We start from the raw sequence: 12,947 nt of genomic DNA, 5'->3' as shown, positions 1-12,947 counted from the left end.
TGTTGCAAGGCACATGGTGGAGACAGAGCAGGTTGAGCAGTGGGATCCTCTGCCCCTGCCTGGGAGGGAGCATAGCCACATCCTCCAGTGGGTAGGCTGGGTGCGTGACTAACGGAGCCCACAGCAAGCGCGGGAACTTCAGGCCCTGAGTCGGAAAGCTGACCTAATTTCCAGTTCTTGCATCTTCTGTCTGATTCTCATTTCCCCTTTCTCCTACATTAGTTACTTCTGGGTTTTTTTTTTCCTGTGCCCTTTCTCGCTGGCTGCTTGAACTCCCCGGTTGCGTTGGGAGACGCATTTCTATTGGCATAATCATTCCAGCCAGTCGTTAGTGTACCAACAAGGATACTATTGTAATTGGAGGATTTATTACTACTGCTGTGAAACAACTGCCATGCTGTCTCACTTAACTCTTCAGCTCCCCTCTTGTCCTCTGCCAGTAGCTGAATCAGTAGCAAATTGCCCTTAATTTAGAAAGCTGCACACAAACTGGGAATGTGTTATTTTATTTTATTCTGTTTTTTCTTGCTCTTGCCACAGAATGCTGCAGTGATACAAATGCGAGCAAGTTCAGTGCTTCACCTTGCATTTCCTGAGTGTGCAGCAACTGAAAGGGACTTCATAGTTAAACCTCTCATTTAAAATAAGGCTTAAATATTTCTGTGAAGATCAAAAGTATATTTTGATTGCTTTTCTTTAGACCACAGCAGAAGTTCTGCTCACCCCTTCAGGAACTTGAAGGAAATTCAGTATTTCAGGAAAGCGTGTTCCTTCTTTTTTGGTTTTCTTAACTAATTAGTAGTCTTTTATGTACCTTTCATTTAAACCTGCCTTTAACCATCCTTATTTTTTGGCACAGATGGGGCTTTACTGAGGGAAAGTAATCCCCAGACAACCAGACTATTAACACTTGCTTTTCCCCATGGTACCGCGAGCCTGTGGCTATATATTGGTGGGCAAAGAAGAGAAGAGGTAAAGTTTTGCATAGAGACCCCACACCCTCAGTCACAGTGAAAGCACCTTTTGGGGTGGTAGGTTTGCCTCCTCAAATTCTGGTCTCCGGTAGGACCATGGGCAGTGGGGGAAACTTAAAAGTAAAAAAGCTTTGCTGTGCCTGCAGCCACCTGTGAATCTCTACATGATACTTAAAAAATTAGACAAGCTAAAGATGGCACAATCAGCTCAGATTTTTTCCTCTTACAAAGGTGACATTGAGGGTGTTCATCAGTTTTGCAGCGTAACACAGTTTGTGTTTTCCCCCGTGCTGAAGGCACTTGACTGATGAGGGAGAGCAGTGCCTGATGTGCTGCAGCAGGTATGGATCAGCATGTACAGCTAATTGTCAGGCAGGAGAGCTCCAGAGGATTACACTGCTAATCTACATACTGTTCCCACCCCCTTCCTGCTGCCACCCTCGTGCACTCACGTCTGGATCCCGTGAGGAATGGCAATCAGGAGCGGTGTGGGGAGGGGTGTGAGGAGCATGGCTCACTGAGAGCTTGCAGTGACTGGGAGACAGCAGATCCCTTCCAGCTGTTCCCGTGGCAGACCCTGCCTCCTTCCCTGGCATGGGTGGCCACAGAAGGGTTAGAAGATTGCAGAGGCTGATGGCATAAGGCTGTGTCCCTGTGCCTCACACTCCCACCCGTGTTACCCATCAGGTGTATGCCAGTGCTCACCTCTGGGTTCCCCAGGGTGGCTCTGGCGTTGCTGTTCCTCTTGAGCAGCTTGTTTCTGTCTTGCACATGCAACCAGAGGGGCTGGGAAGGAGGTTGGTGGTGGTGCTGGGCTGTGATCCCTGCGGGACAACACATTGTGGGGCAGATGGAAACATAACTCTTGCACTAATTCCCTGCAAAATCCAGAGAGGTATTTTTTAGCCAGAAGCAGCTGCTTAGGAGTGGGGAAAACATGTATTTGTTCTTCCTAAATAATTCATGCTTGATTTTGGTAAGCTTAGCTCTGTCCAGGTAGCATGAAGTTTGCAAGTGAGGACACAGGGTAGCACCATAGACTGTCTCAAAAGTGTATCAGTGACTAAAAGCTATAACAAAATCCAAGGGAAGAAGAGATTGGTGGGTTTTGCATGTCCTGGAGTGGCCCTGAGATGGTCTAGCTGTATTGGATAGCCTGTCTAAGTTGTTTTACTCCTGAGGAGCCTGCAGTGTAAACCTACCACGGTGCTAAGTGATTTTTCACAGCACTGTTTTACCAGCTTGAGCAGGAGAGCCTCTGGCTCCCAGCCTGATGCTCCCCCTGCATCACTTAGCAAGGAAATGGCACCTCAGGCAGGTTTGCTGCCTTGCCTGGGACTACATGAGATGCTGGTAGCGCTCTTGTTTGTGTCTGGCTCATAGAAGCTTTGATAGCCTACCCCTTGGAGCTGGTTGTGATTCTGGATACCCAAGGCTGAGCCAGAGCCAGCCCAGGGAAAAGGGAGATGCCTGGATCATCTTTGTCTTTGTGGGCAGAGTTCAGCATGGCACCGGGAGCTGCTGGAAATGGAGCTGGTCCTGGGGCTCGGAGGAAAGGTCTGCACCTGGGAACTCCAGTCTGTTCCCTGCCTGTGTTTTGGGAGACTGTAAGCCACCTCCTTGTCCTAAAGTTAATAGCCATAAATAGCTCACCAAGTGCTCCTTGACTGTGAAGTGTGTGCATTTGAGGTGGGTTTGGCTGGAACTGGGTGTGCAGCCTTCCTGAGGAGGGATGCCTTGGCGAGAGGGGAGCATCTCCAGGCTCCCCACTCCTTGTCCTGGCAGCTGGGCCCTGGGACTCTCCCTGGCTGGGTCCCTGACACCCTCTAGTGGAAATATTTATATTTAATATTTCAGGAGCTTTCAAAACTTGGCAGTGGTTTGTGAGCACCCTGTGCTTAGCAGCCCACCCAGCACCGAGTGTCTATCCCAGTGCCCTCTGCAGTGACCTGTGGCTTGGGGACTAATAGGACATGCTGTATTTCTTGTTCTTCAGTGTTGTAAGTACAAGCTCAAACCTGTCAGCTGTGACTGGATCTGGGATGGTGGTAGTACAATAGGTTTGCTCCCAGAGATTACTTTTCAGTCACTCATCTCCTTGTCCAGTCACTTGCTGCCAAATCTAACACTGGTGCTGGAGAGAACAGAGTTCTTCTGACGCCTCTGAAGGGTCCTGACAGCTGCAGGGATGGACTTGTGTTGGAGGACAAGGAGGAAGCAAGGCTGGATGCAGGGGAAGTGCAGAGCAGGCTGCCTGGGTGGCACCTTGACAAGAGGGGAGAGAAACAGGCAGGAGCTGGGTGAGAAAGAGTGGGCAAGAGGATATGTCCTGCAGCTATGACTCAGATGGCTCTGCTCCCCTTCACACAGTGAAGTGACTCTCATCTAAGCTTACCAGCTTGCTTTCAAATGAAGCTCAGCTTGCAGAATGTCCCCAGAAAACCTGGTCCTTCTGTGGCAGGTGGCTGCAGGATAAATGTGTGGGCAGCTCAGCAGTGTGATGGCTGGCAGCAGAGCCAGGGCTCCCAGGTGAGCACCATGCAAAGTTACTCGTGTCTTGATATGCAGACTGGTGTCTCTGAAGCCTAAACAGGGCGACTGGCTTGGAAGGAACTTGCTGTGTCCCATCCTAGTGAGCATCTTTGCAGTGTTCCCTGCTTGCTTCCCTCTCTGTGACTTCCAGCTGTGGTCTGTTCCAGCCTGATGGGCTATGCTGTGCCTGTGGCCCTCTTGTTGGTGCAGGCCAGTGGGGTCTGTGCCATGGGGTGGTGTGTGGGTCTCAGCAGACCTGTGTCCCTGCTGTGGGAGTCCCCAGTGCTCTGCAGCACTCAGAATGAAATGCTCATTTGGCTTCTGAAATGAGCTGTAACCTGCTTGGAAAACAGCATTTTCCCCTTTCTCCTGCCAACTTCCCCCCTCCCCAAACCTGCTACCAGAGCCACATCTTGCAGTGTAAATAAAACAGTCGTTAGTGCGTCACTGGCCAAGCGTGAGGGTGGTGGTGTGAAGCACAGAGCCTTCCCTCCTCAGGACTCTGGCTTGTCTCTCCCTGATCATCTGATCCTTTGGAAAATGGGTTTTCATTTAGCCAGCAGGTCTCTAGTCCTCCTGGTTAAGAAGGTGACACTGACTGAACGTGTGTTCTTGCCAGGCTGATTTAAGACCACGGCCTCCAGGCTGTGTGCAACCCAAAAGCTCCTACAGACTCCTCTAACTGGGAGGATCTTGATTGACTCTTGTAACCAAAAGAGCAGGAAGAATGCAGCACAGTGTGTCAGGCATTCCCACAGTTAAATTACACCTTTAATGCACGCTGACACCTCCTGATTCTTCTCCACGAGTGCAATTTGCAATAACTTGCCTGTGTTGTACAAAAGGTGCTAACCCTCCAGCCGGGTTATGACCTGGAAATACAAAGTCATGGTTCCAGCTGGCAAAATGACACCCATGCCAACCTCCAACCTGCTCAGGGAACGGCCCAGCCTTCAGACAGGCTTCCCAGCATTACTCCCAGGGATGGGCAGCTCCACGTCTGGCAAGCCAAGTGCCTGGCCCCTACTCGAGCATGTCCCACATAGCCAGGCAGGTTCCCGGGATCCTCTGCTTTCTGCCTTGTGCTTCCCCAGAGAGCAGCTCTGCTGCTGAGCAAGGCTGGGGGGCACATGGGGAACTGGTGGGGTGCACAGGGCTCTCAGACTGGGGGAAGGAGAGCAGGCACACTTTCTTCACAGATACCCGCTTTCACCTCACAAGCTGTTGCGCGGAGGCTGCTGTAGCGGGGAGCTCTGCCTTCAAAAGCATCTCAGCGGGAAAGTCACTTCAGCAAGATGATGATCAGGTTTAATTTATTTAAATAACATAAGGAAAGTTGTAGGAGCTCATGGCTGGAGGGCAAAGAGAAAGGAGCTGTGCAGCTCTGGAAATTATTCAGTGAGGTTTGAAATGAGAAGTTTAAAGCTTATTGTGCAGGCAGTGTGAACTGGCAAGGTTAGTTGCTGCTGTCACCACTGGCTTGGGAGTCAGGGGAAGGGGGAAAGGTGAAGCAAGCAGGATCCTGGCCATGGTCTCACCAGGGAGCAGGGGATAGGAGCTCCAGCAGGAAAGATGAGGGGAAGGGAGTAGGGGATGTGGCCAGCGGGACAGAGGCAATAGCCTGTGATGTGAACAGCCTTACAAAGGTTACTTTCCCTGACAGGGGCAGTAACCCGGGTAGTCAGTATGTGGTAAAAACAAATCCTCCCATCCAGGCTGGATATGAGAAGATTTCCCTCTCGTTTACTCCCAACTCATGCCTTTTTTCTTTCCTCTCTCCCGTTTTTGACTTTTCTGCCATAAATAATCCCAGTGGTTGTCTTCACTACAGCTCATTGCTTTCTGTAGCAGTGCCTGAATGAAACAGATGCAGCTTCTGGCAGCTCAGCTAATTTTGTCAAACCACCCAGTGCTGTCAATGAAACTGAACTGAGATATGTTAATTATATTCCACTGGTACGTGGCAAAACCGTGGGCATTAACAGGCTTGCTAACACTGCCTCGTCTGCAGAGCTGGGGAGAAGGTTTACATTCTTCTTTCTTACCACATGATGTTTCTTGAGACAGCAAAGTCTAGAAAGGCTTCTTTATAAAAATTAAGTCTTATCATCTGGTGGCAGAAGAGCCTCTTGCTAAAATCAAGCAAGGTCGAGGGGCTGCAGTTTTTTTTTTTTTCATCCTGATTTTAGCAGCTGGACTTCCTTTCCTCTGGTTAATCAACTGGAAAAGTAGCCAGCAGTTTTATTACCAGGTGCCTCGACATAGCTGTGTCCAGGGAGCAGGCATTGGTCAGGATGCAATTGCATTGCTGCCCTCAGAGGAGCCAGTTCCCTCTGAATGCAGAAACCCCTTCGTTTGGCCTGAGGGGGTCATTAAAAGATGAAGTGATATAAACAAAGGAGAGGAGAGTTGGATCTCCTGACTTTTTTATGAGGGAAGATTAAAGGAACTGAGTATGTTCAGCTTGGCCCCACCAGTGATGAGGGGCAAAGACCATTCCAGGGCTAAGAACAGGCTGAAGGATGTGGGCAAGAGGGGGGGGCACATGATGAAGGGGAGGCTGCTCGTGACAAAATGCCTCAATGGGAAGTGGATATATTAAGCTGTGCTGCTCTGTAGCGTGATGGAAAACTGTTCCATTACTGGGGCCTACTGAGCAGGAATTTGAGCACTGCACTGGAGTACGTGCAGCAGGACGTGGCCTTTCCCAGCTAACGGCTTTTGGGGCGATTCCCCTCTTTTTAGGGGCTAGATTTGAGTTAACGGGGCCTTGCTAATACATAATGATTAATTGCCACTGTAAAAAGAAACCCCAGCTCTCTTTTAGTGTGTCTGGGCTTTAGACTCAGCATTTTGGCATTGCTGACTCTGGGGCTGTGTTTCCCTGTCCCCCTTGGCTGCAGTGATCCCCGACTCGCTGCGAGTGACGGCGGTCCCGCAGACACTGAACAAAGTGGAGCACGACTCCCTGGAGCTGAAGTGCGAGGTGTCCAAGAGCACAGTCCAGCACAGCCACGTCTCCATCGCCTGGTACCGGCAGCGGGGCAGCGAGGCGCCCGTGGAGGTCATCTCCCTCAGCCGCGACTTCGTCCTGCGGGCCGGCAGCGCCTACGCCCAGCGACAGGCCACGGGGGACGTTCGCCTGGACAAAGTTGGGGAGACCACCTCAAAGCTCACCATCTACAACCTCCACCCGTCAGATCAGGGAGAGTTTTACTGCGAGGCGGCGGAGTGGATCCAGGACCCGGATGATTCTTGGTACGCCATGACCCGCAAGCGTTCCCAGGGCGCCATCGTCAACGTGCAAGCCACTGGTCAGTGTCTCCTCGGCCTCTTCTCACTGGGCTGGGCGGTGGGAGGAGGTGGAAAAAGGGGCTGTGCCTTGTTAGGTGACTGGGGTTTGGCTTCTTGCTTTGCCACGTGCCCCACTTGCGAGGCTGCTGGCTGGGTGCAGCAGGGCAAAGGAGGGCCCGAGCACTGCCTGTGGGCATGGCAAATGTCGGCAAAGAGCAATTTGAATTTGGGGGCTTGGGTAGCCTGGGTGTCTCCTGGTGTGGTCAGCCATCTGGGGCTGACACAGAAGCTAAAACATTTGCCTTAAGCACTTGGTGCTAGCACAGACAGTGAGAATTTTGGTAAGTGAAGAGGTAAGAGTGACACAGCAGAAAATAAAACTAAAACTTTTCAGCAGGCACTTCTGTATTGCACAAGGTCCGTTTTGCAAGTTAAAATCCTTCTAGCCCACAGCACAGTTCCTGCTAAGGATCTGAAGATCCGACTGAGCTCTTTCTTCCTCTGTGATATCCCCAAAGGCTCTGCCTCTTGACTCTAGCTGAGCAGGGTGTGATTTAGGACTAGGCTCCAGGTCATATTCCACAGTGCTGCTGAATGCTGCTGTCACATCAGAGCTGCTCCCAGGAGGAGAGGCTGGAGGGAAGGGTTGTGACTGAGGAAGCCTCGCAGCTCTTTGCTTGCTGGGCAGGAAGCTGTCTCTCTGACAGCAATGGCCCATCTGGCCTCTCACAGCAAAAGCAAGTCCCTAAACCCTTTCACCTATGGATATGCACATCCAGGGGATGTTGGCCATGGAGGGAGTAGCAAGTTGTAAACACGTCACGTGAGGTGTGCTGGCTCTCCTCATGGGCTTTGCTGTGCTGATGCATCAGATGTCTCTCCCCAGATAAGGAGTTCAGCGTCCGGCTGGAGACGGAGAAGCGGATGTACATTGTGGGGGAGCCGGTGGAATTCCGCTGCATCCTGGAGGCTCAGAACGTCCCCGACCGCTACTTCTCCATCTCCTGGGCCTTCAACAGCTCCCTCATCGCCAGCCTGGGGCCCAACGCCGTGCCGGTGCTCAACAACGAGTTTGCCCAGCGCGAAGCCCTGGGGCAGCTCAAGGTGGCCAAGGAGAGCGACAACGTTTTTGTGCTGAAGATCTACCGCCTCCGCCTCGAGGACAGCGGCAAGTACAACTGCCGGGTGACCGAGCGGGAGAAGACCGTGACAGGGGACTTCATCGACAAGGAGAGCAAGCGGCCAAAGAACATCCCCATCACTGTCATGCCGCTCAGTAAGTAGAGACGTGCCCATCCCCTCCTGGGGACTGTGCTGTCCTGGGCAGCCAGCTGGGGAAGCTGTGTTGTGTGGGGGAGAGGGAGGATCAGAGTTTGCGTGCTGTGGAGGCTTGGAATCCCAACTGGCAAGATTTATTTTTGTTGTTGGGGAGGGTATGGAAAGGAGGGATTGTGTGTCAGGTTCATAGGTGGGGAATCACGCCCCCACCAAGCTGTCAGTTTTGTCCTTGAGCTGAAGGTACATGTGACAGCCTCTGACTTGCTCCTCACACCTCTCTCCTCACCTTACTCAACAGAGAGTAAAGGTGCTCTAAAGTATTCAGCAGGTCTAGTGGGGAGACTGACTTGGCCTTGGTTTATCCTGATAATCCTAATCCTGGGTTCCTGCAGGCTGTTCGGTGGCGGCTGTTCAGCTGTCTGGCAAGACAGCTGTACTGGGAGAAACCAGGGTTTGTGTGCTCCTTGAGCCCCAATACTCTTTGCATGGAGCTCTGTACTGGTCACCGTGTGTCATCCAGCTCTGATGAAAACAAGCTGCTGGAGTCTCGCCTGAATGCTTTTTGTGTTTGTCAGACAAACATGATAAACACAGAAATAACAGGATCAAGAGGAGAGGGTCCACTGACTCATTCCTTGTTTTGCTCTCTGAGATTCAGGTAGCCATGGCATGATGAACCATGCACGTGTTGCCCAGGCTACCCTGACAGGGGGCTTTGGCCAAACAGAGGGTAGCTGAAAGAGGATTTTGTGCCATGTTTGTCTCCTATCTCTTAGGTTTGTAAGGAAATGCAGCCCTTTCCTCTAGCTTTTTTCCCCCCTTCCTCATTTCTCCAAGAGAAATTCTGTTTCTCTCCTCTCCTACTGATATTTGGTCTCATTTGTTTGGCTTTGAAAATTACTCTAGCTAGAAATCTTGCACTTGACAAGTGTCTAAAATGTAGTGCTTCTATGCACAGCCATCTTTCAGACAGGCTTCATTCTTGCCATTTGATAAATCACCAGCTCTAGGAAAAAATGTGATGATTTTTCAAGGGTGCTAAGTGTCCAAAACTCCAACGGAAGACAGCAGGAGTAACCAGCACTCACTGTCTCTCAAAAACAGCCATAAAGCCTCTGCATCTCTGGGAAGCTCAGGATACCAGATTTTTTTTTTTAATGTTACCAAACAGTGATAGCTACCAGCAGTGTCACTAGCTGTGGGATTTTGGGAGACCTTCTCCCAAAAGGTGTTACAGGAACGGATGTAGCAAGATGGTGACCAGGGTGACATGAATTGAAAACCCCAGAGAGCTGAAAGCTTTTTTTTTTGGGAAGAGCCAGTTGCATGCAGTGCATATTGTAGCAACAGAAATTCCCTCAAGTTTTGCTGAGATCCCGTCCCGGACCTGTGACCAGAAGACACGGCAATGTCTCATGAGCCGCAGGCTCCCAGCTTTGGCCTACGTCTGCTTTGAGTGTGCAAGTCACCAGGAGCAGCTCGCTGCCCACAGGCTGGTTTTGGATGTGGTTAAAATGTGGCATGAGGTTAAAACGTGCCTGGACCCAAATGTGTGGGCAGTCTCCTGCGCCTGGTGGAAAGCGTCTCTGGCCAGCAGCGTCCTTCTTGCAGCCCGAGAAGTGGCGAGTGTGTGTCATCTCCCCTGTGTGTGTATGCGTTTCTCTCCTTAGAGACCAGCATCTCCTTGGAGATTATCAACAACGCCAGCAATGTCTTGGAAGGAGAGAGCCTGCGCTTTGGCTGCAACGTGCGCTCGGGCTTCGGGCCCCAGAGCCGCCTCTCCGTCACCTGGCAGCTGGTGGACAAGCTGAACCGGCGCAGCGAAATCGTGCGTCTGGATCGGGAGGGCACCCTGCACCCCGGCCCCTCGTACGCTGAGCGCAGCAGCTACGGGGGCATCCAGGTGGAGCAGGTCCGGCCCGGCTCCTTCACCCTGGAGATCTTCAACAGCGTCAAGGCGGACGAGGGCCACTATGAGTGCCGGGTGGCCGAGTGGACGCGGACGGTGGATGGGGAGTGGCAGATGGTTGGGGAGCGGCACGCGGGCACCCCGGTGTCCATAACTGCTCTGGGTGAGTACTTGAGGCACGGGGGGCCGCGGGGCCGTGCTCCCCCCTGTGCCTGGCTGTCCCACAGAAGGTCACCTGCAAATAACTGGGGCTGCTCTCGGCACGCTTGCCCTTGCTTGGCAGCAGAATGGAGGTGCCCAGCTCCTGGTAGGTTGGTGCAAAACGTCTGCGTGCAAAACGTCTGTGTGCAAAACGTCTGTGTGCACCGTTGCGTGTGGGGGCAGAGTCTCAGGGGTGGCTGTGGCTGGCAGGAGCAAAGCAGAGGGTGGCTAAGGAGAGGGACAGCGCTTCCAGGGTCCTTCGGAGGGGAGAGGCTTCCAGTCCCATGTCACATCCCCCCAGCATTGGAGCCGGCCTATGGTGGTGGTGCTCCACTGGCAGCCTGTGGGCATCGAAGCCTCCTTGCCTGCCATGGGTAGACCTTACCTCTGCTCTCCAGACCAGGAGAGGAAAATGCTGGGTGTCTGTTGGCCCAGACACCAGAAATGGTGAGCATCTGTGACAGCACCAGAAGCCTTCAGAAAGCCTGAGTCAGGAATGGTCCTCACTGCCTCTGCAAGGAAGCACTGAGCTGCTGGTCCAGAACTGCAACGTTGTCCGTGACCAAGGTGAACTAGTGCCTGGAATCATTGCAGCTGGGGCTCTGCTCTGCCAAGGGTCTCCTCCATTTCAAATGCAGTGAAACTACATCAGTTTAGGAGAGGGCAGGTAGGGCAGTAGGGATTTTGAGTGGATGGTGAATTACTTTGGTCCTGCTCCGGCCTTGCTATATTAAGTGCTGGACTAGTTCCCAAAGTGATTTTCAGGAGGCTGAAGAAGGGATGACTGCTTCTATGAGGCCACTGATTTGCAGAATGCTGGGAGCTCTATTAAAAGGTCAAGATAGGATTTTTGGGGATTTTGTGTAGTTTTTTGGTGCTCTGCAGTATTAATCTTAAGCTTTGACAAGATGTATGAGACCAGACTTTAAAGTTATATTGTATTCTGATTAAAATCTTGCTTTTTTCCTCCTTTCCTCCCTTTCACTTTTGACCTTCTTTCAGAGGCTGTTTTGTCTGGAGCTAGAAATCTTTTCTGTATAGATTCCAAAAGCAAGTAGGGATGTTCATTTGTAAAGAACAACAGGCAAATTCTTATCTGGTTTCAATAGTATCTTCCTCATGAGGTCAGCAGCATTTGGCCCTCTACAAGTCCCAAGTATCAGCCCTTCTCTTTACTCTGCCACCTGCAGCAGTGTTGAGATTAAGTACTGAGATTTTAAAATGTGACGTTTTTACTCTTATTAAAATTTAAGATGCTCAGAATTGCACAGCAGTTCCAGAAGATGTGATGGAAAGGTCCCTCATCCTCCACTCCTCATCCCGAAGAAATCACCGGCTGTTGAGCATGTTCTATCAAGTCCAAAGAAGTTCCTAGGTCCCTTTCTGTAACTAGGAAAGCTAAAGTAGCTCGTAAAATATAATAGAGAAACTACCAAGTATTGTTTCATTGTTACTGAATCCCATATTTTTTGTTAAGCATACTGTTTTTGAGAGAGCATAATGTCCTGAGATACTCAAATGGAAGGTGCTAAGAAAGAGCAGGAGAGGTTTATGGCTTCAGAAATTGCTAGTTGAAAAAAAATGCAGTAAATTCAGTGACACTCACATTTCAAGTTAAGGTCTAATCGTTTGCCAGTCTGCCAGGGTAAGAAACTCTTTAGCTGAACCAGCACAGATGCTGTTCAAACCCATAAATCTGTCTACGGGGTGGCTCAGAAGCAATAGCCAGAAGAGAGATGTGCTGTCGGATGAGAGTAGATGTCCCTGAACTTTTGAGGATCTGGAGTGCATGGCAGGGCCTTCAGTCCCTGGCTAGCCACAGAAGGAGGGGACAGGAGACTGCTGTATTCTAGTAGTAGGGAGGTTTTACAGAAAATCTCCCCACTTTTATGCGTGGCTTCTCTCTCTCCTTTTGTACCAGCTCCCAAAAGAAGAAGGGCCTTTGCCTGTTAACCTAAGAACCGTGACTGTGTTGGTGGAATTGAGGTCCTGAGAAACACACTTGGCTTTCACACAGCAGTTGTGTGAAAGTCTCTCCATGAAGCTTCCTTGCCCAGGCCAGCTGGTGGCTACACTTGTCGAAGTCAGCTGGTCTTGGTGAAATTAGGTGTGTTTTCTGGGGCCATCGATGGCTCAGTGGTGCTCTGAGCTGGGCCTGGTAACACACGTGCTGGGGCAGGAGGGTCCGAAAGTAAGGGCTTACATGGGCATGATGCAGAGCAGTCCTGCAGGGGAGACAGCCTGGGTCTCACTCTCCTCTCCTGGAGGATCACTGAACATGTTGCGAGAGGTTTTAATCCCGAAGATTGACCTGTTTTCTCAGTAATTACATGTCCTGGAGCTCTGGCACAGTGACACCGTGGGGTTGCAGAGGCACTTGCTGAAAGTGTGCAGATACTGCATGTGCTGATGAGAAAATGTTCCTGTTCCTACTGGGCACTGTCTGGGGTCTCCCCAAGCAGCAGAGGCTGTGCTGGGGGCTGGCATGGTCAGCACTGCAGGGAGAGGCAGGAGAACTGTCAGCCCGTGTGGGACACCTCACAGACCTTCCCAGGAAGGGAGCGCTTCTTGGGGATGTTGGCAGAAGAAAACAAGTTGCTACTAAGTCTGCTGGCTACACTGAAGTGATTGGAAGAGAAGAAAATATTTCTCTCTGCAGCTTGGCACAAATGAGCAATGGAAATATTCTGACCCAAAATGTAAGCCTGACTGGCTTGCAGTTGACTAACTGGGAAGATGTTATCTTCAAATTCTAAAGG

General features: G+C 51.1%; 1 protein-coding gene across 3 annotated transcripts in view; it reads left to right on the top strand.

The window, feature by feature from the left end:
* The window catches only part of IGSF3 (immunoglobulin superfamily member 3), a 94,401-nt gene that overhangs the window by 53,995 nt on the left and 27,459 nt on the right, over positions 1-12,947 (top strand). For 2 of the 3 annotated variants that reach the window (XM_017830782.1, XM_017830783.1), the window contains exons 3-5: positions 6,410-6,820; positions 7,687-8,076; positions 9,749-10,150. In XM_017830782.1, the coding sequence (XP_017686271.1) occupies positions 6,410-6,820; positions 7,687-8,076; positions 9,749-10,150 (1,203 nt within the window). The remainder of the gene's footprint in view (positions 1-6,409; positions 6,821-7,686; positions 8,077-9,748; positions 10,151-12,947) is intronic. The other variant, XM_017830784.1, reaches the window with a different exon arrangement.

The sequence above is a fragment of the Lepidothrix coronata genome, unplaced genomic scaffold (genome assembly GCF_001604755.1).
Source record: "Lepidothrix coronata isolate B3197 unplaced genomic scaffold, Lepidothrix_coronata-1.0 Scaffold183, whole genome shotgun sequence".
Taxonomy (NCBI): Eukaryota; Metazoa; Chordata; class Aves; order Passeriformes; family Pipridae; genus Lepidothrix; species Lepidothrix coronata.
Note: the sequence above shows the minus strand (reverse complement) of the source record. Positions and strands in the feature narration are given on the sequence as shown.